Below are 27,869 nucleotides of genomic sequence, written 5' to 3' on the forward strand. Positions count from 1 at the left end.
GTTTGAAAGTATCAATGCTCAGTAAAATAATATGGATCAAAAGCAAGCACAGTATGGAAAAATTCTACAGCATATATTTCCAAGTGAAGATGTGATGGTTGAATTACTACTTCCAATACATTTGCTGAATTGAAAATTCATATGCAATGTTTTATGTGTGTGAACTATTTCACTGGAAGCCAAAATTTCAGCTACCCAAATTCATATTGATGCATTATCAATTTTGAAAATGACTTTAAGAAGCATTCTTTACATAAATGTAGGCTGAAGTTTTTGGGTTTTTTTTTTTTTAAGAAGAATGAGGATATTTAATTCACTTTGCTATTTAATGGTAACTCTAATTATTAAATATACTTGTGCATAGGCAATTTGGGTGTTTTACAAAAGAATTGTTGAAAGCAGCCAGAATCTGCAGTTTCTATGACTATGCAGGGATAGTAGTTTTTCTCCCTCAAAAATCGGTTTGCTAGCAAGTGCCCCTTCTAACTTCCCAATAATCTTACTTGCCATGTGTACAAGTCTCTTACCTGATGACAGAACAAAAGAGTAATGAAATAAAGCATACATTAGCTAGTTTAACATATTTTAAAATATTTACAGCAATAAACTTCTGATTTTTTATATTAAGTTGTACAGAGGTCAAGAAATCAGAAACATGGTCAGGACATAATGCTTTTGAAAAGTTTAACTGGAAAAAAGATCCAAATGTTCTCCTATTACACTCAAATTTTGTTTTGGAAAATCACTGCTTCAAGCATTTGTGTTATTGGTTGAACCCTCTTTGGGTTTTTTTGGTTGTTTTTGTTTGGGGGAAGTGAGTGTGTAAGGATATTTGTTGTGACAGGCTTTACAATATAAATAATACTGCTCACCTAGGTATATTAAGTAGTTTATTTATAAGGATTTTCCCCCTTTTATTCAGGTAAAGTTGAATAGGGCCCAAAAAAATACAATCAACATTCCTTAGGTCTTTGTGGAATACCTCTGATAGGTCATTTATATGTGACTGCTTCCCCATCCAAAATGGTGTTGGTTACACTTAACATAGTGATATGAGATTCCATTTTTTTAATCTAAAGAAACTGAACATTGTTCAGTGGAAATTAAACAGTGTCTTTGTTGATGTCACTGAGATGTTAAAAATTGTTGAGTAAGATCATGCATGAAAATGGAATGAATGAATACTGCCTTCCCTTGCTCTCACTCTCTGGTAATGGACTGGGGGATTTAGATGACCAGAAACCAATTTAGGAGCAGAGAAAGAAAATGAAGTCTTTCCTCCTGCATTACTTCCCCTGGTTTTGTTGACCTTGTAAGAGAGTATGCAACAATTGGCTCAGATTCCTCTTCTCAGAAATGGCTCAGGTATAGTTATAATGTTAATATCCTGTTAAATAACTGGCAATCTCAAATTAACCAGTATGAATATGATACAGTTCATCATTTATTCAATATGCCTATACTAGCTCACATTCCAAGTTCCTGTTCAATAGTAACTGTGGATCCTTGACGTGTTCTAAAGTCTAAAGTTCTAAAGTCTTCCTCTTTAGCTGCACTAATCTCTGTGATGAAAAATAGTTTCACATGATTTATATTATGGCAGCAAAAATGTGAAAGTAGAATGCTTCCTTCCTAACTTCAATTTATTGGAATTAAGCTTTATTTAGAAGTAAAAATAAATGAATATGTCTACTAAAGATTGTAGATAGTTGGTTTGCCTTAACACATAAATCTTTATGAGAAAGGGAAAGAGGATCACTCAGTCACTAGGCATCTCTTCATATCTGAACCATTGGTATTAACATTCAAATTAGTAAATCAAGCTCAGTTATTTGTATTGCTTTGTATTGTATTGCTATGGTTTACCATATGCATGATATTTTGGAATATGCTAATATAGCCCCTAAACCCAGCTAACTTCAGCCTTAAAAAGACCTTATAAAAAGACAGTTTGCTTTAGAATCAATGCTATTAATCTGCAGCCTCTGAGGGAGGGAATTTTCACAAAGAAAATTTGTCTCTCATGCTGGAATCTGGGAGATTAAGGGGAGTAGGGATATTTGCCAAGAAAACAATAAGGGACATATGGGAATACCATTTTGTTTCTTTGAGCCAGCTCAAGGGAGCCAGGAAAACAAGAGCCCAGCATTAGAAATGTAACTGGATGGTGGATCCCAAAGCCTATGCACAGCTGCCAGCCCTGCTCTGTAAAGAATCTGGAAGGAGGGAGTTTATTGACAGCACTGGAAAACAGTTCTTAAGGGCCTGGCATCTCCGGCCCATTATACCTACGGTGTTCAGCCTGGCAAAACTGGAGCTACAGATAGGACTAAATGCATTTGTGAAAAACCAGGCTTCTGGTAGGAAGGAGACAGGGCATCTGATGGTAACGCTTCTATTAAATGTAATTTAAGTAGAGCCTTTTATGAAAATAAAAACAATGGATCCACTATGAAGAAGGTCTTGTTGTGAGGGGGGAAATCATCAGCATGTGGTCTTGGTAAGGCAATAATAACCCATTGAAAGCAATTTGTTTAGTTTATCAAGCAGTGGTTTTATTTGACACAAGGCCCAACCATTCAATTGGCCAAATTTTTTGAAACATGACTGATTTTTGGATCACATTGATTAAAAAACAAAATCAGATATTTTTCATCATATAAATATGGCCCCAGAATGCACATCTTCAAAAAAAAAAAAAAACCCAGAAATTAGGGAAGAAGAATATTTGTTTTTGTTTTTAAGACACTAACTATTTTTTAGGACAGATGTTCGTAGCCTTTTTGAAGATCATAGCGCACAATAATAGTAATAATCACGGCTTGAAAAAAGATTATAATGGGCTATAAAGATTGTACCAATGAGTGCCCCATAGTAATATCTCTTTGTCTTATACTCATATTTTACTACAATAGACGTTCCTTCAATCAACAGTAGTACTAATATTTTCACTATCATTTGTAACATATAAACATCTTCAATTAGATTTAGAAAATTTCAAAAATTTGAAGATTAATTGCAATGTATATTGTATAACTATTAACAAAATGTCTAGGTTCTTTGGATAGATGATTTTAGTTTTGACTATATTATTCTAATTGTTAATGTTCTTCCTGCATTAAACTCTAATTTTCCATGGCTATACACTAGAAGAATAGCTACCAACAAGTAAATTTGATCAATTTAGTAAAAATTAGGCAACTGAATACAAATTTTGACCAAAGAAATTAAATTATGTGGCATTAGGTACATAATAACATTATATACAAAGAATATCAAAGCAATTGACTAGCCTTTTCATTTTCTGGCAAGTTGGGGTTGGTGGGGGTGAGCATGCACATGTGAATGAAATTTACTGCCATATAAAATTACAGAGGTGAAAAATACTAATGTTCTCCAAGTGTGTATGATACGTACAATTTGAACACTAGTATCAAAAAAGCCAAAAAATGTCTTTTGCAGAGATTGAAACAAAAAAGCAAGGAACCATCTGCAATATACATAAACTAGCAGATATCAAATTTAATATCATCAAAGATAAAAACAAACATAAATTACTTGGAAGATATTTTTCATTTTACATTATTTATTTGTTCTATGTTTTAAATATTCAGGTAAAAATACAGCAGTAGAAAACCTTGGAAGTAAATGCTAAAGAGTGTAATTTATTTCAGGAAGCATTCTTTCCCATCTATGTTATTTTTAAAATATCATCAGGACTTTGTTTAAAAGTGCAAAGTAGGTGTCAGGTACTGGGAAAAGCTCAGCAAGGTTTAGAGTGAGGAGTGATGTAGAGTCTGAAGAAAGATGCAGTAATTTTTAGTCAGTATAAGCTAAAGTATAAATAAGTAATGAAATCCCGACAGTCTGAAGCCAAGAGCCAGAAGAAGAGGCTGGAAATAGGCAGATCCAATTACCATAAAGCAGGCAGTTAAAACTACAAAAGAGAAACTGAAATTTTAGTCTTCAGAAATGCAGACAGTAGGACTAAAATCCTAGAAAGAAATGGACTGTGGTGTGGGAACACCATAGGCCAGACAACTAACTGACAGGTCTTGGTACCTGAGCAAAAAATCTTAGTAATAGGTAGACTCACCTTTTACTTCACTCAAAAGTTTTTAAGTGTTTATTTGTTTGAAACTTTTCAGAGTTGTAAGTCAGTCCATAATTTGGCTAACTTAAGCTTTCAGAAAGAGTTGGAGCACTGGTACAACAGGAGGCAAGGAGGTTGAAAACAAGTCAGTTTCCCACAAAGTAAATGTATAACTGCCAAGATTTATCCCTTTCTCAGATATTTAGGTAGCTATTCAGCAGTGGATGTGCAGAAAGTATTTAGTAATGTATTTGTCCTTTCCTCCGTTTAAGTTGAAGAAATAAACAGATAAATAAATCAATGTGCCCCTGTTGTCATCACTTGACTTTGTCCTTTACGAGTATGACCATAAAATTGGAAACAAGAAAGAACTTCAACACCTTTTCAAACATGAATCTGTTTTGGAGATCCACACCCGACCAGGAAGAGGAAGGTTGTGCAAAACCTTCAGTCTGCCAAAGTAATAATAAATAATCAAAGAAGCCCCAGAGAAGCATGCTTTCCTTTAAATAATTGAATATCTTCACAAAGAAACTTTTAAAAGACTTAAACTCCAAAGAAACAAGCTCATTTAAGCCTCCACTGTTTCTTTTTCTTTAACACAATTCCTAGAATATGATCAAATATTACAAGACAGGCAAAGAAGCAGAAAAAAAGACTCATAAGCAAGCGAAAAATAAGATAATAGAAACAGACTCACAAATGACTCAGAAGTATCAGATAAAAATCTGAAAATAATTACAAGCATGTCAAATAATCTATAGGAAAAGATGAATATAATGGTGAAGTGACAAATAATTTCAAAAGACAACTGGAAGGTGTAAAAAAGAACTCAATGGGAATCTTAGAAGTAAATAGTACAATGTGTGAAATGAAAATTTTTTTGATGATATTAGCAGCAGGTTGAACATAACAGAGGTCAAGGACAAAGAATTTAAAGATAGGGCAAGAAAAACAAAAGTACAAAGAAGAAAATGAGACTCAAGGAAATGAACAGAGCCCTCAATGTCCAGTGGGACATACCAAAGTGATGAAATAAAGATGTAACAGGACCCTCAGAAACAGAAGACATAAAAAATGGGGCAGAAAAGTGTATTTGAAGAAATATTAGCAAAAAGTTCTCCAATTGTTATTAAAAACAGGAAGCCATACATTAAGCTCAATCCTTACCTCAACCAGAAAAAAAAAAAAAAAAGAAAATCTACCGAACCATTAAGCTATATAAAGAATCTTAAAACGAACCAGAGAAAATTTTTCAAAAAAAAGGGAAGACAAAAATAAAAAAAAAAAAGACATTGAAAATATATCTTTAGAGTGTGAAACAACAGTCAGTATAGTTTTATATATCAAATGATAATATTAACCAAAGATTAAAGGAAAATAAAAATATTTTCTTATAAACAAAAGATGAGAGAATTTGTTGCTGGTAGAACAGTGGTGCAAGGAATGTTGAAGGAAATAGTTCAGATTGAAAGGAAATGATGCCAGATGGAAACCTGGATCGATTCAAATGAATACAGAACACTAGAAAGGTTAAATATGTGAGCAAATGTAAAAGACATTCCATAAATTATCTTCATTTTATACATATACTGTTGACCCTTGTATCCATGGGTTCTGTATCTGTGGATTTTATCAATGCAGGTAAAATAGATTTGGGAAAAATAAAAAAGTAGCAATATAACGTTTAAAAGTACAAATAACACAGCATAACAACTATTTACCTGACATTTACATTATATTATTATATTAAGTATTATAAATAATCTAGAGATGACAATGTATATGGAGGATTGCATAAGTTACATGTATATATTACAACATCTTGTGTAAGGGATTTGAGCTACTTAAGGGGGGTTCTAAAACCAGTCCCCGGTGAATATCAAGGGATGACTATGCACATATTCTGTCTCTCTTTCTCGCTCTCCCTGTCCCTCTCCCTTTCTTTCCTTTACTCTCTCCTTCTCTCTCTCTGTCTCTCTCACACACGCACAAACACACAACACAAACACATATAAATGTATACCAACATTTAAACTTGTTTAAAATTTTTCAACTTTTTAAGAAAATTAATAATAATTAAATGTGAAAATCTACATATGCATAAAAGTAAATATACAATAAAGTAATACAAATTGTAGGAAGAGATAAAAAATTATACTATATTATAGATACCAATAAATGTAAAAGAATTAAAACTGTACAAAGAATGTTTTCTGTCCATAGTGGAATTAAATTATATATCAATTAAAGACAGATATCTGAAAAAATACCCAAGTAATCAGACACTAAATAATACACTTTTAAATAACTCACATGTCATAAAAGAACTCAAAGAGAAAATCAGACAAGTGAAAATGAAAATATAACATAGCAAAATTTACAGAATGTAGATAAAGCTGTATTTAGAGGGAAATTTATATCAATAAATGCTATACTGGAAAAGAAGAAAAATCTGAAATCTATGACCTCAGCTTCCACTTTGAAAACTACAAAAATAAGAGCAAATAAAACATACTGCCTGTAGATAAAAGAGAAATAATAATGATGAAGTCAGTAAAATAGGAAACAGAAAAAAAGTCATGAATATTAACAAAAGTAAAGGCTGGTAGAAAATCGATAAAATTGATAAACCTCTAGCCAGACTGATAAGGAAAAAAAAAAAAAAAAAAAAAAAATGTAGACACAAATTACCACTCTCAGGAATAAGAGAGCTGACATTACAGATTCCACAAATAAAGTGGTAATTACTTTGGAAAATAGTTTCTCATTTTCTTATAAAATACACATACAGTTAAGCTGTAACATTGATTTCTCTGCTAGGCATTTACCCATAGGAAATAAAAAGATATGTCCAAAAACAGATTTAGAAAAGTTTCTTTATAGTGGTTTTTTTCATCATAGCCCAAAACGAGAATGAATCAACAAATTGGTTTGTGTTCATGCAATTCTACTCAGCAATAAAAGTTAACAAACTCCCAATACATGCAAGAACATGGCTGTATCACATAAACATTTTGTTAAGTGAAAGAAGCCACATAGAAAAGACCACATACTCTCTACTGCCATTTATATAAAGTTCTGTAATAGGAACAAATAGATTATGATGGAAAAAACCAGAACAGTGTTTATGAATGATCTAGGTCTACTACCAGGGACATGAAGGAACTTTCTGGGGTGATTTAAATATTTTATAATTTGTGGTGATAGCCAGCTATAGACATTTGTCAAAAGACATTATGCCTTTGAAAATCTGTGTGTTCTATTCAATATACATTAAACCTTAATTTAGAAATAAATGATATCATCGATTTCTGAAAAATATCAATGGATTGCTAAACTGCTTATAGCTATATACAGTGAGAATATCAAAGAAGAACTCTACCTTGAATCTTGGGTAACTGGTTGTGGTAGGTAGAATAGTTCCCCAAAGCTGTCTACATACTAATTCTCAGAATCTGTGAATGTTACCTTAAATAGCAAAAAAGACTTTGCAGATGTGATAGAGATTAAAGACATTGAGATGGGAAGAATACTCCGAATTATGCACATGAGCTCAATAAAATCTTGTATTTCCCTTTCTTTGTTTTTTGTTATTGTTGTTTTTTAAATTCCATAACCTCTCCATTTCCTTCTCCCTGAAGTTTCTGGCAACCCCCTGTTTCTATGGGCTCAACTATTTTAGAACCCACATGTAAGTGTCTGAATTATTTCACTTAGCATATTGTCTTCCAGGACCATCTATGTTGTTGAAAAAGGCAAAATTTCCTTCCTTTTAAAGGCCGAATAATATTCCATTGTGTGTATATGCTATATTTCATTTGTAAGTTCACCTGCTAATGCACATTTAGGTTTTTTCCATATCTTGGCTATTGTGAGTAATGCTTCAATGAGCATGAGAGGGCAGGTGACACTTGAAGATCCTGATTTCAATTCCTCTGTATGAATATTCAGAAGATGGATTCTGGATCATAACGGCAGTTCTATTTTTAATTATTTTGTGGAAATTCCATACTGTTTTCCATAATGATAAATTTCCAATTTACATTCCCCCATTAACAGTGTACCATGGTTCCCTTTTCTCCACATTTTTCCTAACACTTGTGTTTTGTTTTTAATTACAGCCATCTTAACAGGTGTGAGGTACATCATTTTCATTTTCATTTACATTTCCCTGATAATTAGTGATGTTGAGTATCTTTTCATGTATCTGTTGACCAGATATATGCCTTCTTTTATCTGGCCAGATATATGTCTGTATGTCTTCTTTAAGAAATGTTTATTCAAGTTCTTTGCATGCCTTTTCATCAGGTTATTTTGTTTTTGTTTTTGTCATTGAGTTGAATGAATTTCTTATATATTGTGGATATTAACCTCTTATCATATATATGGTTTGTAAGTAAGTATTTTCTCCCATTACATAGGTTGCCTTTTAATTTTGTCGATTGTTTTCTTTGCTATGCAGAAGCTTTTTAGTTTAACATATTCCCATTTGTCGACTTTTGATTTTGTTGCCTGTGCTTTTTGTGTTATAACCAAAAATTCATTGCCAAGACGCTGTTATGGAGAGTTTCCCTAAGTTTTCCTCAAGTAGTTTTATAGTTTAATGTCTTATGTTTAGGATTTTAATAGATTTTGAGTTAAAGTTGGTCTATAGTATAAAGTGGGGGTCCAATATTATATTATTCCATGTAGATATCCAGTTTTCCCGATTCATTTGTTGAAGAAATTATCCTTTCCCCATTTTGTATTCTTGATGCCCTTATTGAAGATTAGCTGACCATATTTAGGTGGATTTATTGCTGGGCTCTCTATTCTATTCCATTGGTCTATATGTTCATTTTTATGCCAGTATAATACTGTTTTGATCACTATAGCCCTGACACAGAATTTGAAATCAAGAAGTGTGATGTCTCCATCTTTGTTTTTGTTGTTGTTGTTGTTTTGTGTTTTGTTTTGTTTTTGGTTAATATTGCTTTGGCTATTCAGGATCTTTTTTGGTACTATATGAATTTTAGGATATATTTTCTCTTTCTGTGAAAAATGTCACTGAAATTTTGATAGTGATTGAATTGAATCCATAGATTACCTTGTATATTTTAACAATGTTAATTCTTCCAGTCCATGAACATAGGATATTGTTCCATTTATTAAAGTCTTTCAAAATTTCTCTCATCAATGTTTTATAGTTTTCAGCATGCAAATTTTTTATCTCCTTGGTTTAGTTTTTGATTTTTTTTGGACAGTTCATCGTTAGAATATTGAAACACTACTGATTTTTGTATGGTGATTTATATCCTATAACTTTCCTGAATTTATAGTTGTAACAGTATTTTGGTTGAGTCTTTAGGGTATTCTATACATAGAACCATGTCATCTTCCAACAGAGACAATTTTACTACTTTCTTTCTAATTTGGATGCCTTCACTTCTTTTTCTTGTCTAATTTCTCTAACTAGGCTTCCAGTACAATGTTGGATAGAAATAGAAAGACTGGCATGTGAAAGCAATCTGACTACAACATCTGTCAACTCATTGATCATCAGGGTTGCTTTGGCAGATCACTGGCTATGCAGAGATACCCTTCCTCTTTCACTGCTTCACGTGCTTTTCTCCTGAAGCTGAGCACTTAGTTGAAGAGGATGACGTTCCTCAATAGAGGAGTACCATTCTTCGATCAAGGATATACAAGTAGCTGTACTTCTCTGCTAGACTCTCCAAATATGATCTCAAGAAGTAGTAAGATTATCTTGTTGCTGATCTTACAGAATAGATCATCCACAAAAAAAAAAAAAGAATATCAGTAATAAAACAGTGGACTTGAAAAACACTACAGATCAAACAGACATAAAAGACAGATGCAGAACATTCCATCTAGCAGCAGCAGAATACACATTCTCCTCAAGTGCACACAGAACATTCTCCAGGGCAGATTACACATTAGGTCACAAAACAAGTCTTAACAGATTTATGAAGACTGAAATCACACTAAGTATCTTTTCTGACCACAATAGTATGAAACTAAGAATCAATAACCAGAGGAAAACTGGAAAATTCACAAATATGTGAAAATTAAGCAACATATTTCTGGGAAACCAATGGGTCAAATAAGAAAACAATCAGAAATAAAAAATTAATCTAAATGAAAATGAACACACAATATGCCAAAACAAAGGATGCAGCAAAAACAGTTCTAGGAGAGAAGTTTACGGTAATAAATGCCTATAGTACCAAAAAAGAAAGATCTCAAATAAATAACAAACCTTCACAAAGAACTAAAAAGAGAAGAGTGAACTCAGTCCAAAGTTAGCAGAAAGAAGGAAATAATAAAGATTACAGCAGAAAGAACTGAAATAAAAACATTAATAATTAGAAAAGGTCAACAAAACGGTTGGTTTCTGACAAGATGAATGAAATGGACAATCCTTTGACTAGATCAAATAATAAAAAAGGATACCAGACTCAAATAAAATCAGAATTGAACAAGGAGACTTAACAACTTATACCACAGAAATAAAAAGAATCATAAGAGACTATGAAAAATTATATGCTAACAACTTGGATAACCTACAGACACAGATAAATTCCTAGCCCCAGATAGCCTGCTGAGGTTGAATCATGAAGAAACAGAAAATCTGAACAAACCAATAGCAAGGAGATTGAATCAAAAATTTAAAAATTCCCAACAAAGTAAAACCCAGGACCAAAAATTTCATTGGTAAATTCTAACAAACATTTAAAGAATCAATGCTAATACTTCTCAAACCCTTTCAAAAATTAAAAAGAAGGGAGCATTTCTAATTAATTTTATAAGGCAAACATTACTCTGATACCAAAACCAGACCGGACACTGCAAAAAAAAGAAAACTACAGGCCAATATCCCTGATAACATGGATGTAAAAATCAAAATACTGGCAAACCAAATTCAAAGCACATCATGATAAAGTGGGATTTATCCCTAAGTTGCAAGGTTGTTTCAACATATGCAAATCAATAAACATATGCAAATCCTACAGTAAAAGGATGAAGGATAAAATCATATGATCCTCTCAATAGATGCAGAAAAAGCATTTGACAAAATTCAGCATCCTTTCATGATAAAATTTCCCAACAAATTAGGTATACAAGAAATGTATCTCCATATAATGAAGACCATCTAAGAGCACAGCTAATATCATAATAACTTGCATCCTCAGAAGCATAGAACCTTTTCCAACCGTGGTCACAGAGAGACATAATGACAGAAAGGGTTAGGAAAATGACGACATGAGAAGCCACCATTTTGTTGGCTCTGAGATGTAGAGGTACAAAGAATGGGGAGAGTCCTCTAGGAGCTAAGGGCAGCCTGCAGCTGACAGCTAGCAAGAAAATGGAGACCTAACTCTTAAAACCACAAGGAAAGGAATTCTGCCAACCCCTGAATAAGGAAGGAATGTAGTCTTGCTGACATCTTGATTTGGCCCATTGAGTCCTGTCAAAAGACTTCCAGGACTGAAAAGCATAAATTTGCATTGTTTTAAGCCACTAAATTTGGGGTAATTTGTTACAGCAGCAATAGAAAGTTAATAATACACTGATATATTGAATGGGGTGAAATGGAAGCTGGATCATTTTTCTCCAAGCCCTCATCTTTCTTTAGTTTTTATCTGATGTATTCCACAGCTTTTCAGGTCACTTTTACTATAGAAATAATCTCATCTTTAGATATTAAAAAGTCCAGTTCAGCCTCATTGAAAACTTTAATGTCACATTTTATTTGAGGCTTCCCCCACTCCTCAGCTGACCCACAGGATCAGGGACCAGCAGTGGGCAAATGTGATGTGTACATCTGTGTGTGTTGGGGAGGGGAGGCTATATAATTTATAGTATATATTTTTTCCTTCTTACTCCACTTCCTTCCTGCCTACTTTCCAGATCCTACAGCTCCAGAGACTGGGAAGAAGGAAAATTCATAAAGACTTTGGATTAGCAGTGCAAGTTGGTGATCTCTCTGGGTTTTTCAAAGGCCTTCAGTCACAGCAGACATCCAACTGCTGCTCCTTATGAATGGGAACACCCTTAGGTCCACTGTCAGTGACCTGTATCTGTTAAGTTCACTGAGGTGGGTCATGCACTCGCTGGCTGACCTTGCAGGCCTTCATCAGCTCTTTCACATGCCTCCAGTCTCGTTCTACTGGTGGCTTTTCCCTCGCAGGTGACCATTATTGGTGAAATCCTTTCATAATGATTAAAATTGGCTTCTGTCCACTGGCCTGCAGGGGGGAAAATCCTTGCTCCACCAAGAGTTTTTGCATCTGTGCAGCTGCTCACTTCTTTCTCTTGGACCTACCCACATGGGCACATTCAGCCAGCTCTCCACTTATCTCTTCTCCAGGTGACAAGCCTGAGTATTCCTCCATCTTTATACAAGCTCTCAAACTCCTGACACATATGTCAGGCCTTCTAGTGAATGTTCCATTCCACTCTGGTAACAGTCTAAAGTGAACCTACAAATTCCTAAGCTCCACATGCATCAAGTTAAAGACTGAAAATTACTCCTCCTGTTTGTGGACATGTGTGATTTCCTTACTCTCCTTCCCCTTCTCTCGCACATTTAGTTTAAGTGGGATCAAAGCTTAGGAAGGGAACTGAGCAGGATGGTCAGAATACTTAAATTCCTTTTAAGAATCCTCCCTTGGGGTCAGGCGCAGCGGCTCATGCCTGTAATCCTAGCACTTTGGGAGGCTGAGGTTGGCAGATCTTTTTGAGCTCAGGAGTTCAAGACCAGCCTGGGCAACATGGCAAAACACCGTCTCTTCAAAAAATACAAAAAATTAGCCAGGCGTGGTGGTGGGTGCCTCTAGTCCCAGCTACTCAGGAGGCTGAGGCTGGAGAATCACTCGAGCCTGGGAAGCAGAGGTTGCAGTGAGCAGAGATTATGCCACTGCACCCCAGCCTGGGTGACAGAGTGAGACCACGTCTCAATAAAAAAGAAAAGAAAAGAATCTTCCATCAATCACATCTATGTTCTCTAGTCTTTTGTAATATGAATTGGATTAGGTAAGATAATTGCAGTCTTATTTGGCTGTTTTAAGGAATTCACTGAAGCACTATATAGTATACATGGTAAATATCCATTGTCTGCAGTTTAGGACTTGGTCATTATTGGAGGCAATACAAGTATTTCAATGCATACCTTATTTGTTGAGCCATTTTAGGGTAGACAGCAATATAACATTTTAAGAAAGGCCAAATGTGTGGCAAAATGTATATGAAATGCAATGCAGTTTTCCTTCTTCGCAGTCAGCACTTACCACCATCGCTATCCTTGTGCCCTAACTATTAGAAACAGACTCTTCATTTTTAATATTATTTACATATGCATACATGTGTGTATGCACCACAGCGTGTTTGTGTGTATGTGTGAGTGTGGATGTGCACATGCATCCCATCATGTAGCTCTTGACTATCTCTCTCACCTCATCTCCTGCAGATCACTCACTTTCAGACACTCAGGTCTCGAAGTTTCTTAAACATGTCAAGACCTACTTACTTGCCCCACCCTATGAGAGAGCTTCTGTATTTGCTTTTCTTCCTGTGTGGAATATTCTTTCCCCACATATCTACATAATTGTTCCTTTACTTCACTCAGCACAAATCTCTCCTTATCAGTAAAGCCTTTCTGATAAGCTAACAGAGCTAGCCTTCTTGCTCAGTCTTCCTCTAGCTCTCTTTCATCCTTTACTTTTATCCATAACACATTTTCACATGAACTTGTATCATATTCTATTTGTTTATCTCTTTATCATTGTTCTTCATTAGGAACCCTAATTTCCCTATCCGGATCACCATAGTATTTTCAGTATTTATAGTAGTTTCTGGCATATGATAGGTACTTGAATCATTTTTTTGAAATAAATTAATCATCATTATTGAAATCAGCAAGGTTGCTTGCAGTCTATTGCAAAGGACGTATCACAAAATATCATTGACTGGCTGCATTAAATTTTGATTTTCCTAATATGTAGATATTTTCAATAACTTGACTCAGTAAAATCCACTAAAAATACATGGTAAACAAGATAAAGTATAACAAAGCCAAAAAGAAGACATTAAAAGAAATCCAAGATAAAAAAAAAATAGAAAATCTATAAGAAATGATCATCAGACTATCAGCTGATTTTTCCTCATCAAAATTGGAAGCCAGAAAAGCATAGAGGATATTTAAAGTGCTGAGAGAAACTGTCAACTTTGAACTGTGTACTTAGCAAAACTGTCTTTCAAGAATTAGGGTAAAAGACATCATAGATAAATAAAAACTGAGAAACCCTCAGTAAGGAAAATCCTTAAAAATGTCCTGGAAGAAAGAAAACAATCCCAGAACAGAGGTTTCAGATACAATGATAAATGGTGATAAGAAAAATGGTAAATAGTGAGCAAGTATAGAGAAACACTGATGGTTAAAACAGTACAATAATACCCCATCAGTGATATTATTCTTTTACAAATACAACTAAAGTCCTAAGCATGTAAGTTAGGACATCACTATTGCTTTAAAATATGAAGAAAACATAAAGTTCTTGTATTGTTGGTGGGAAAAAAAAGATAGTGAAGTTTAGGATGTGTTATAAACAGGCTAAATTTTAAAAGGTAATTACTGAAATAATAGAAAAAAAAGTGTTCATTTTCTGAAAAAAGAGGTCACATAGAGAAAAAATAAACTAATTCAATTAAAAATAAAGCAAGGGGTGGGTGAAAGTAAGGAGACAAACCAATAATGGAACAAAAGGGAAAAACAAAATAAGATGATAGAGATATGTTTCAGTATATTATAAGTCATAATACATATAAGTGAATTGAACTCCCCAATTAAAATACACAGTCATATTAGAAAACAAATCCAGACATGCTATTTATAAGAGATAGACCTAGTACGTAATAAAGAGAAAGTCTGAAAGTAAAAGAATGGTAAATGATAAACCAGGAAAATACCAGAAAAGAAAAACAAGCTGTTTTTGCTATATTAATGTCATAAATATAATTGAGGATAAAAATATTTACTTAAGATAATTATTAAATATGAAAAAAGGATTTATAAGCATATAATAGTCTTAATTTTACTGTACCTAATAGCAGAGTTTTTAAATATCTAAAAAAAAATTAACAGTTTCATAAAGGTAAATAAAAAATCTATCATATTTGGAAACTTTAACACCACATTTTTAAATAGCCATTATAGAATCCTGCAAAAATCCTTCAGCCAAATATGGACTATTTTAACAAAATAATTGATAAGCTTGTGCTAATTGACATATAAAACATTACACTCAATAATATGTGGATACAGATTCTATTTAAGCACACAAAGAACATTTTAAAAATAGCAAGAACGCTAGTCAATAAAGCGGGTGTCATAAAATTCCAGGAACTACCATGATACAGACCAAATTTTATGAATATCTTATATTCAAACTGAGTCAATAATGAAAATTGTGGCTAAAATAATACACTTTTGGAAATTTAAAAATACACCTTTAACACACTAATGGCTCAAAAAAGGAGATAATGAAAATAAGACATTTTAAAAACCACACTCTCGAGAACTCTTTATAGAAAACAGCATGTAATTCAAATAATACTTAAAGAAAAATTTATAGTTCTAATAAATAGAAAAGACTACAGGTTGGAAAATAATGAGCTAAATAATTTAAGAAATTAGTAAAATAAATATATGACCCCCTCCCAAATAAAACAAATAATAAAAATAGAAGAAATTCATAAAATATATGACATCTACAAAGACCAAAGTTTGCTCTACAGGAATTAGAAAATTGTCAAACTTCTGTCAGAATAGATCAAGAAAAAGAGGAAAAATAAACAGTATGATAATGAAAAGGATATATTGCTAAAGCTCCTGCAAACATTAAAGTGTTAAAAGAGGATATAATGAACAGATTCATATGAGTAATTTTGAAAATTTAGCTCCAATATGTAAATGTCAAAAAAACCACAACTCTCCTAAATTGACTCAAAAAGAAATACAAATTCCAAATAGTTTGATAATAATGAAATAATTTGAATCAGTAGTTACAAATCTTTCTAAATAACAAGGCTCTATGACTTTAGAGGAAAGTTTTACCAAACATTGAAGAAACAAATTTCCCAATTTTACCGAACTATTACTCTAAAGTAGAGAAATATAGAGACAGTCTCAAACTCACTTTATGAAGCCCTGATGCTCTAGATTGATGGGTCTTTATAAGAATTAAAGACCAGTTTCAGTAATGAACATATATATATGCAAAAATTCCAACCAAAATATTATTAGCAAACCAAATGTGGAAATGTATAACAATGATAATAAATCATAACCAAGGTAGATTTATCTCAAGAATACAAAATTTTTAATATTTAATTAATATAACTCATCACATTAATAAATTAAATACAATTCATTTGATAATACCAATAGCCACATATAAAACATTTCATACAACGCAAAATCCTTTCACAGGAGAAAGAAAATTCTTAGAAAAGTAGCAATGAAAGGTAATTTCTTCCACAAGATGTAAAATATTTACAATAGCCTGTAGTAAAAATAATATTTAATGGCGAAACAGATAATCTAGAAAGACACAAGAATACTCACCATGATCAATTGTCTTCAGCATTATACCAGAGATTTTAGCACATGTAATAAGGAAATACAAAATTTTAAATGGCATAATTATTGGAAAAAAAGAAATAAAACTGTCATTATTTGCAGATTATATTAGAAAGAAACCCCAAATGACTTATAAATTATTACTAGTTTTGCAATAATACTGATGTACACTTAGCAAAAAATAGCCCCTTTGTACATCAGTTCAGAGAAAGTAATTCTAATAAGATGTCACTAAAATTCTTTTCAAAAGCATGAATTACCAACATATATATTTTTTTCTCTTTGGATAAATTATTATTATTATTATTATTATTTTGAAACAAGGCCTCACTGTGTCTTCCAGGCTGGAATGAGATGGCACAATCTTGGCTCACTGCAGCTTTGACTTCCCGGGCTCAAGCAGTCCTCCCATCTCAGCATCCTGAGTAGCTAGGACAACAGGTACATGCCACCCCACCTGGCTAATTTTTGTATCTTTTGTAGAGACAGTGTTTTGCCATATTGCCCAGGCAGGTCTCAAACTCCTGAGCTCAAGTAATCCACCCACTTCAGCCTCCTTAAGTGCTGGGATTATAGGCATGCACCACCATGCCTTGCCCAAGAAGAAATTATAAAACTTGATTAAGAAACTTCAAAGAAAGTATAAATAAATGTAAACATATGCTCAGAAACAAATAGACTCAATCATCTAAAAATGTTAATTCTCGTCAAACTCATCTGTAGACTCAATGCAAAAAAACTGTCATGGAATGTTTCATGCAAAATGATAAGGTAAGTTTAAACTATACATTTAAGAACAAAGAAAATGTAAAGATCTAGTGAGGAAGAATAAGTAAGTGGAAAAATTTATCCTATCAGATAGTCAAGACCTCTTATAAAGTTGAAGTAATGAGTAGTATATGGTACTGATTCTGAGATAGATGAATGGACTAATGAAGTAAAACAGAGATCGCAGAAACAGGCCCAACTTCATAGGGACACTGGGTATGTGACAACATACCATTACAGATCAGTGGACAAATGATGGTGCTTTAATAAAATGGTGCTGAGAAAATTGATTATCCATATTAAGAAGAATAAAAAAGGTGCAGGATGCAGAAGAGAACTTGTATCCATAACTCATAGAATATATAAAAGTGTAATGATTCAAAGACTTAATTGTAAAAATTATACCTTGGAAAAGAAGAAGACTTGAGAATATTTTTTAACTTCATGGTTAGAAAGTGGACATTAAGTCTCAAAACAGAATAGTCATGAAAGAAAATTAAGGAATTGTTCTCTTGGAATAAATAATTTTTAAAAATGAAAACATAAGCCACAACCTGAAAGAAAACATTTTCTATACCTAAACATGAAAGAGTATCCAGAACATATTTTAAAATTTCAAAAAATAATTAAGAAATGAATAATTTAATATAAAAGTAGACAATGATATAAATGTATATTATATTACACGACACCTGAACGAAAAAGAATGCTAAATTTCATCAACATCCTGGAAAATTCAAATGAACACCATTTATAAATGGCATTTTACACCCAGAAAATTGGAAAACATTGAAAAATTTGAAAATGCCAAATATAGACAAGAATTGAGTGTTTCAAACTCATATGCTGCTCGTGGGGGTTGAAATTGATACAATAACTTCAGTATTTGTTCTCTATATGTTGTCTTTTTTATTCCTCTATTTATCTATCACTGTCTTCTTTAGAGTTGAATATTCTATAGTGTACTATTTAAATTTATTTGTCATTTATTTTCATATATTTTTGAGGGCTTTTTAACTAGTTTCTCTGTGGATTGCAATTAACACCTTAACTTTTAACAAGCTAGTTTTGATACCATTCTAATTTCAAAAGTATCCAAAAACTCTGTATTGTTGTTATATAGCTCTATTTCCAATGCCCTCCTTTGTGCTGTTATTGCCATACAAATTACATCTTTATACTCTGTGGGCATATTAATACAGATTTATAAATAAGTATGGCTTGTGAGTTTGCCTTTTAAAGCAGAGGAGTTACAAATAAAAAACACATTTATATCATGATTTGAATTTACCTATGTACTTACTTTCACTGTTGTATTTTATCTCTTTATGTGAATTCAAGTTACTGTCTTATATCTTTTAATTTCAACCTAGGGACTCCTTTTGGCATTTCTTATAAGGAAATGAATTTTCTGGAATTCATTGCTAGGCTTGCCAGCAATCAATTGTCTTGGTTTTTGCATGTTTGGAAATGTATTAAATTCACCATCATTTTTGAAGGACAGATTTGCTGGATATAGAATACTTGACTGACAGTCTTTTTCTTTCAGCACTTTGATGATGTCATCCCATTGCCTTCTGGCCTACATGGTTTATGATGAGACATAAGTTGTTGATCTTATTGGGGATTTTTGGAGGTGATAAGTTGCTTCTCTTTTGCTGTTTTGAAGATTTTCTATTCATCATTGGATTTCAATGGTTTCATTATGGTGTGTCTAGGTATGGATCTCTGAGTTTATACTAGTTGGAGCACACTGAGCTTCATGAATATGTAGATTAATGTTTTTATTGAATTTTGGAAAATTTCAGCCGTAATTTCTTCAAATATTCTTTCTTCCCCTTTCTCTTTTCTTCTCTGAAACTTGTTATGCATATGTTGGTACATTTCATCATGTCCTAGAGGCCTTTGAAACTCTGTTCATTTTTCTTCACTCTCTTTTCTTCCTGGTCTTCAGACTAGATATCTTCAGGTTTGCTGACATATTCATTGGCCTGCTCACATTTCTATCTACTAAGCCCCTCTAGTAAATTTTTCATTTAAGTTATTGTATTTTTCAAATCCAGAATTTTCTTTGGTTCTTTTATTTTAACAATGTTTGGGTCTTTATTACTATTCTGTTTATAGAGTCATACATCCTCATACAATCTTTAAACATGGCTTAACTTACTTCTTTAAATTATTAAAAATATCTAGCTTAAAGTTTTGGTCTAGTAAGTCTGACAACTGACCTTACTCAAGGACAGTTATTATTGACTGATTTGTTTTTCGTCTGTTTGGGGCATACTTTCTTGTTTCTTTGCTTGTCTCAAACATTTTTGTGGAAAACTGGAAATTTTAAACAAACAGTATGGCAAAACTAGAAATCATATTCTCTCCTCTTTCCAGGATTTGTTTTTGTTCCTTTTTGTTATTGTCATTTTCTTAGTGAATTTTCTGAAATAGTTGTATAAGATCCGTGTTCTATGTTTTATGTGCTACTGAATTATTTGCATTGTTAGCTTACTGGTCAGTAAATGATTGGATAAATATATATTTTTTAATGCTTAAAACCAGCAGTCCCCCAGCTTTTGCCAAGGGTGTGTGTGTGTGTGTGTGTATGTGTGTGTGTGTGTGTTAGGGCACATTTTAATATTTAGCCAGGCAGCCGACAACTCTACCTGGACCTTCACTTCTTGTTTGAACAGAGCCTCAAAGTCAGCTTTAGATAAGAGCTTAGGGCCTTGTCAGGTCTGTCCTGAGTAGGAACACAAACCTGAGTATGCACATAGCCCTATCATACATGTGGTTTTCTAGATTCGTAGGAATCTGATGTGGCTTTTCATAGTCCTTATGCACATTTCATTCCTCAGTTTTTTCTTTGATGCTTTTGGCTAACCTATTGTTTGCCCCATTGTTATCCACCACCTCAAGCAGCCATAAAGTTAAGTGATCACCATTAATTTTTCACAACAAATACTTCTAAGAAAAAAGCTTTTCACACTGTATAAAAACCTCATGAGGGCAAATACAGCCTTGCAAGTAAGTTATGCAGGGAAGCACTGGACAGGTTAAATAATAATAATTCTCTAGGATTGAGGCTTTGAAGGAGCTCCAATTCCATTATCCACTCCCCTATCTCCCCATCAGAGGTTGCCAAGTTACTAGTTTATGCTAAGAATGCAGGCTATTATTTGGTAAGGCTACCATGGACCTAGAAAGGGGAAGATGGAAATATGATGAGTTAAAACACCACAAATCTCTCTGTTCTCATCAAGATTCAGCTGGTTTTTTTTTTTTTTTTTTTTTTTTTTTAAACATGCTTCCTGAGTTGTTGGAAGACTGGTTAATTTTCAGAGTTTCTGAACATTTCATCCTGACACATTTTACCCGTTTTATCTTTGTTTTATGGAGAAAAGAATTTTTGAACGCTTAGACTGACATTTTGCTGATGTCATTGTGGTAAAATGACTTTGTAATTCCACTTGGCATTACCTACTGAAATTTATTGCAAGAGTAGCCTAGGAGCTGACTGTTTTACTCTTTGCAATACTGTAGTGAAAGAGCAGCCATGTTCAAGGGTGTTCATATAGCATTATTCAAAAGAGCAAAAACCTGGGAACAACTACAATGTCCTGCAGAAGAATAAATAAATAAATTATGATGCAAAGGGAATATTTTATAGCAATGAAAATGAATTAATCATATATACATCTCCACATGGGTAAATCCTCATAATACACTTTTTAGGGGAAATATGCTGAAGAAGATTATATTCAATAAGGTTCCATTTTTATGAAGTAAAAAACATGTTTAAAGCTATTACTAAGAAAAAAGGAATTTTTTTTTTTTTTTTTTTTAACAGAGTCTTACTCTGTCGCCCAGGCTGGAGTGCAGCGGTGCAATCTCGGCTCACTGTAACCTCTGCCTCCTGGGTTCAAGCAATTCTCACGTCTCAGCCTCCCACGTAGCTGGGATTACAGGCGCCTGCCACCACACCTGTCTAAATATTTGTATTTTTAGTAGGCACGGGGTTTTTCCATGTTGGCCAGGCTGGTCTTGAATCCCCATTTTTAGTGGGCATGGGGTTTTGCTATGTTGGCCAGGCTGCTCTTGAACTCCAGACCTCAAGTGATCCACCCGCTTCGGCCTCCCAAATTGCTGGGATTACAGGCATGAACCACTGTGCTGGGCCATAATTTTAAAAAATATAATAGATTAATGACTATCTGGTTTTAATATATAGGAATGAGATAAGCATTGAGAGAATTTTAATATTGTAAACAAAGTTCAATTCTTAAATTGGATGAGGAGTTTGTGGGTATTTATTTTATTCTAATGTTTTGTTAGGTAAGAATGCAACTTTTTGTCTTTTTGTATGTCTCAAATGTTTTATAATAACAAAAAAGATAAAATTTTGCCTACTTAAAATAGTTTTAGCCCCTTTTGAAAATGTGTATTTGTGCTGTCTGTAAAAGAATGTCCTGATACAGTGGTTGAAAGAAAACAGAGGATTATTAGATTTACATATTTTATTATTTATTAATCTATCTACAGGATCTTGAAAGGTTACTTAATGTCTTTGAGCCAGTATCCTATACTTACTTCAAGGGTACATTGTAAGAATAATAGTAAATTACATGTAAACTGGCTGCCTATAGAAGGCACTCAGTGAGTAGCAGTTATTATTGGCAACATGACATCGTAATACACACTCAAACTCATATTCATTCAGTATACACTCAAATTCATCCATCACTCAGATAATCAGGTGTTTAGGATATTTTTGTTTTTGTTTGTTTTGATAAATATGTCCAGAAGCTAAAAGCAATTTGACTATTTTTATGAAGACATGGTAGCATTGTCAAAAGAACAGCAAAGTGAATCTTTATATTAAATTTTGGTAAGTATCAATCCTTTTCTATTTATGATTAAAAAATGTTCACCTTTTAGAGTTATTTCTATGTCTTTGACATATTTTCTAAAATGTCCTGTAAAACAATAAAACCATTTTGAGATAATTATTCTTCCAATTATGATTTCCAATATGCCAAACATTACAACAATTTCAAAATATTTTTGTTCCTTTGTAATAGAATCTGAGAAATAGCCAATTTGAGTATCTGTAAATTTGAGGAATTCCTTCTTACGTATTTTTAAAAATGTATTGTTTAAAAACTTGGAAAGCCTGAAAGTCCCCATGATTTTCACAGAATTCCACTGAGCATATCTATGCTGTGCCACAAAATATACCAATTTGCTGATATAGTTTGCTGCCCATGTTCTATTTAAGCATTAACATGAAACCCACCCCCGTGCCTGGTTCATTCTTCTAATTCCTTCAGCTCATCAATATCCCTCAGAGGAACAAAGGAAAGGACCTATCAAAAGTTTGGAGGTTAGCCATGGTCAAGTTCAGCATCAAACAAAATTTCCAAGTCATATAATTTTTTCTTAGGTATTTTCCTTTTTTGTGCACATTTCTTATCTTTTAGGTCCTCATCTTCTATGAACTCAGAGACCTCCTCTAACTAGTTCTCATCTCTCATTTCCACACTATATCCAGGCCTATCGTATTTGAAATAAAGCTCTTAATTTTATTCTACTTTCCAAGAAAAAATATCATACAATGTGGTATTGTAACATGCCAATGTTATTTAATTAAATGTTGATTTACTGGGAGAATGGGATAAAATATGTGAGAACTGAATATAGATGTAGAAAAATGGATAACAAAATGCTCAAGTCTTTTCTTTTCACATTTCTTATTACTTACCAGTGTCCTTGAATAAGCTTCCCTATTTTCTTTCAGGTTCTGAATGAATTGAATCCACACACCATGAGTAATAATGCTCCTAGCCTGCAGGTATATCAGCTCCACCATATTGGAGTCTGGGACAAGAAGGCACTGGGTAGTTTTTGTGGTTGTTGAATAGGGGTCCATAAACATGGCTCTCTACCTCAGTTACACATGTTCTTTACTATGGCTCCAAATCATTTGTGAGTTCTACTTTTCCCCCATGGCATCTCTGTAGGCCTACCCAAATTATTAGCAACCCAGGGCTTCAGTCTCGTGACCTGTCAGCATAGTATCAGTGCCTCTGTTATGATTCTGTCTATCTTGGACTTTTACTTTGGACCTGGCAATAAGAAAGAATTAACCCAGCTGCAGAATCTGGAATGTTCATCAAAGCAAATTGAAATTTCAGAATATCTACTGTTTGGGATGCCATAGTATGTATAATTGAGATTCATAGCCACTTTTCATTTGCAAATAGCTCAAAATGCCAGTGCTATGGATGACCTTCAGTATTATCAATTCCACCTAGATAATTGTGCAGAACAAGAAATTGAGCCCCAGAAAAGTTACAGATTTGCCACAAATGACACACTATTTAAGTGGCAGAACCTGGACTAAGATTTCTTGATTCTTAGGCTGGTTCCTCTTTTTTTTTTTTAATTGTTTTCTTTTCTTTTTAAACCATGCTTGTTGATTCCTTAACCAGAGGAAGAGAAGACATTTGTACAAATCCTTGTTCTTAATATAAACACCTGATGTTACTACAGCTGGTGGTCAGCATGCCCATACTATGTGTTGTTGACACATTGTTTGTAACTGGCTATTTTAAATGGATAACTTCTAAACATGGAATTATGTTTTTATTCAACTATCTTCATGCATATATTTGGCAATTCTGCACACAGAGAAGCTAATAATGATGCTTCTGATGACTGAAACATGTGGGCATTCTACTTGAGGTTTCTGAATTATTGCTTAAACTTACACAAACTTAAAACAATTAGAAATTGTGAATGCTAACACAATTATCTTTGTTATCAAAGAGCTGTGCCAGCATATCTTTAAAATTATAATATTGTGGCCTGGCTGATTTCTGCTATTTGGATTCTTTTTAAAATAAGATGTTTACATTTTCTTTTAAAGTGTCAATTTATTGCAGTAGTGCAAGTACAACACAAGCACTCAGATAGGAAGAATTTTTCCTCAAGTTCTACTGGGAGACAGCCAAAACCTCTCCACAGGCTGATTCCTTTCCTCTTTTTATTTGCTCATTTTCAAAGGTAAAGACTGAAGAGTAAGCACCACATTAATGACCCCATATATCCCCTGAGATGAGCAATGTCCTAATACTACTTATGTCAAATATATACAGGCGCATCTACTTTTTAAATAGAGCCCACCCTATCAAAATTATATTTCCAAAGGTTCTGACTCTTTAAAGAGTTAGAGCAAAGACTTCTTGGATAAACGCTACATTGGAAAGTGCACATTCCTACTCTACATTTTTAATCACAACTGGAAGAGTCCCATGTAATTGAATAAAAATTCATTAGACATAAAGAAAAGTAATCCTAATTACATTTTATCTTGGATTAACAAAACTCACAGTGCATATGTTTTTGGTCGTAATATATTTCCCTAAGCCCCACAATTGCTAAAAATACTGAATCAATCACCACCCAGATTGCGTCATGAAGTGTGTGAACTAGTGCATTAAAAGACCGTGTTAGCACCAACAAAGTTTATTGGGGTAACTGTATTCAAGACGCACATGGCATACCTTTAAATAGTACTGTTAAAATACCAAATAAAATGTCAACGTCTGTCAGGTCTCTGGCTTTTATAAATTGTTTAGACTGGGAAACGCTGGGGTTTTGACATTGTTCTTTTCATATGATGTAGAAAAGAAGAGACCATAAAAAGAAAAGAACAATAAAGCATAGCTCATTTTTTAAGTTCTTTCATGGAAAAACACACTCTGGATCATTACCCTTCTAATCAACAATTTCCTTCTTCCTCCCAATCCTTCCCGTCTGGTATTTACCTTTCTCTGCCTCCCTCTCTCTGGGTGGTATTCTGAGCTTATACACACTACTCAGTAATCATATTTTTTAAATCACTTCAAAAGAGAATCCCAGGATGGCATGACAGATATGTATATACGAAGGGTATTTTTAACCTGAACCATAGCTTTACTTATGATCTCTATGCTCTTAAATGCACACCGGTGGGCCCTGACTGCAGCATTCTCAGAAAGAAGGCGGCCCCGTGAGCAGGATGAGCTACTCCCTGCCTGCAGACGAGTTATTATCACACCTTGCTGGCCATCTCTGCCCTCTTCCTTCTGCCCTTCCTTTTATTACCACACCACACTCCCCACAATTCCCATACAACAACATCTCTGTTTCAGCTTCTCCTCTGGATTTCCCACACTTAATGCAACCCAGACCTCACCTTCAGCTCTCCTGAGGCCACTTTGGAAGCCAGCTCGATGACACAGCCAACAGCCATGCGTGCAGCACCGGACGAGTGCAGCTCATTCCAAATGGTGTCACTGTCCACCTGAGCAAACAGTCAGCAGAGTCCGAAGACAGAAGAAGAAAGCGAAAGAGAAGGAAGAGATGAAAGGGGAAAAGAGGGGAAGAGGTCGCGGGGGAAGAGGGACAGAGAGAGAAAGCAAATCTGTGAGGAAGGGCTGGCAGGGTAACAGCCTATGTACAATAACATTTGTCTTCCGTCTTGGCCAGCTGAAAAGGCCTTCTGGACATGGCTTTGCTTATACTTTTTCTCTACACTGACTTCTCCAATGGAAACACATTCCTGCCATGCCTCACTGCCATTCCCTGTTTAGATTTCTCATTACAAACAGCATTACATAGGCCGGATCTGGCTTAGTTACAGGCCTGCTAGAAACCAGGCCCCAGCAGTACATAGAGTAAAAACTAAGAGCACTTAGTTATACATAAAAATCGAATTTGCAAGTGCTAGAGGGGGAAAATTCAAATACCCTTCTGACTGCAGGTTTACAGGGAGCCAAAGACAATTATTAGGCAGGTAGCAGCAGCAGTCAGGGAGTAGAAAGTAGCAACCGCAAGTCAGGTTCTCCAACTAAATGGAAGGAGTGTGTGGTCCTCACACTTAAAACATTAATAGCAAATTGCAAGGAAAAATTTGATGTTCAAAGTATAAGCTTAAGATTTCTAACTTTCAGTACAATTTGTCAGCTTGTTTCAGTTCAAACTGGTATTGTTAAAATTGGATAGGCTAGTAAAATACATGGTTGCTTATCTACTAGAGAACATTATTATCAAAACAAAGCATGTACCAATATTCTGGATTTCCCTTTATAAAATGCTGTTTACCCTTTTTCATGCATGCAATGAAAACACATAATAATGTATACATGAAAAGAACAACAATAGTGGTTTATAATGATCATATATGTGATATTTTTTAACGTATAAAATACTTCATAACGTAAAAAAAAAAAAGTATCCGATGGGAGAAATCTCTAATTTTAGGACACATAAGTTACTTGAAACACCAGGAAATAGAATACAAAGTTTGTGATGTAAATAGCAAGACTTCCCAAATGGATCAAAGAGGAGAAATACTGCATAAAACAAAGCTTTTTTTTTTTTTTTTTTTTAATAATAGAGAATTAAATGCAAGAGGCCTAATCACATGGAACAAATACAATAAATAATAACAACACATATTCACAGTGTACTAAGCAGTTTTCTAAGAATTTTCACATGCCTTTTTCTCATGAGGTTCTTACAGACTTAAATACTATCAAGAACAATGAATACATAAAAAAAATGAGAACAGTAAATAAATGCATACATAAAAAAAGAAAATTAAGATCGTATAAATAGCAGTATAGTAGTGAAGTTTCTGGAATCAAACCGGTGGGGTAAAATCATGGTCTTCATCATTAAAACCTGAGTGATGTTGGGGAATTAATTAATTAATGGCTCTCTGCCTTGGTTCCTTTATCTGTGAAAATACCAACTTCTTAAAGTACCATCTGCATACGATTGTAGTGAGGATTAAATGAGTAAGTGGTAAGCAAAAGCTAGCTACCACCATTTCAGCTACTGTTTTTTTTTTTCTACCCTTTTATTCTTCCTGTGAGTCTAAAATGCTTTTCAAATCTAGTTTCTTTCTACCACAGCTAATCAAATAGAACAATACCTTTCTCCTATTCTCAATTTTATTTTATTTTATTTTATTTTGTTCTGAGGAATTTTTTTTAAAATTTATTTTTTATTATTATTATACTTTAAGTTCTAGGGTACATGTGCATAACGTGCAGGTTTGTTACCTATGTATACTTGTGCCATGTTGCTGTGCTGCACCCATCAACTCGTCATTTACATCAGGTATAACTCCCAATGCAATCCCTCCCCCCTGCCCTCTCCCCATGATAGGCCCCGGTGTGTGATGTTCCCCTTCCCGAGTCCAAGTTAGAATGGCGATCATTAAAAAGTCAGGAAACAACAGGTGCTGGAGAGGATGTGGAGAAATAGGAACACTTTTACACTGTTGGTGGGATTGTAAACTAGTTCAACCATTATGGAAAACAG

The 27,869-nt window shown here is 33.8% G+C and overlaps 1 protein-coding gene across 1 annotated transcript in view; it reads right to left on the bottom strand.

The window, feature by feature from the left end:
• The window catches only part of HDAC9 (histone deacetylase 9), a 910,581-nt gene that overhangs the window by 176,598 nt on the left and 706,114 nt on the right, over window positions 1-27,869 (bottom strand). The window contains exon 17 of the mRNA XM_073009077.1: window positions 25,735-25,842. Coding sequence (XP_072865178.1) covers window positions 25,735-25,842 — 108 coding nt within the window. The remainder of the gene's footprint in view (window positions 1-25,734; window positions 25,843-27,869) is intronic.

The sequence above is a fragment of the Chlorocebus sabaeus genome, chromosome 21, assembly GCF_047675955.1.
Source record: "Chlorocebus sabaeus isolate Y175 chromosome 21, mChlSab1.0.hap1, whole genome shotgun sequence".
Taxonomy (NCBI): domain Eukaryota; kingdom Metazoa; phylum Chordata; class Mammalia; order Primates; family Cercopithecidae; genus Chlorocebus; species Chlorocebus sabaeus.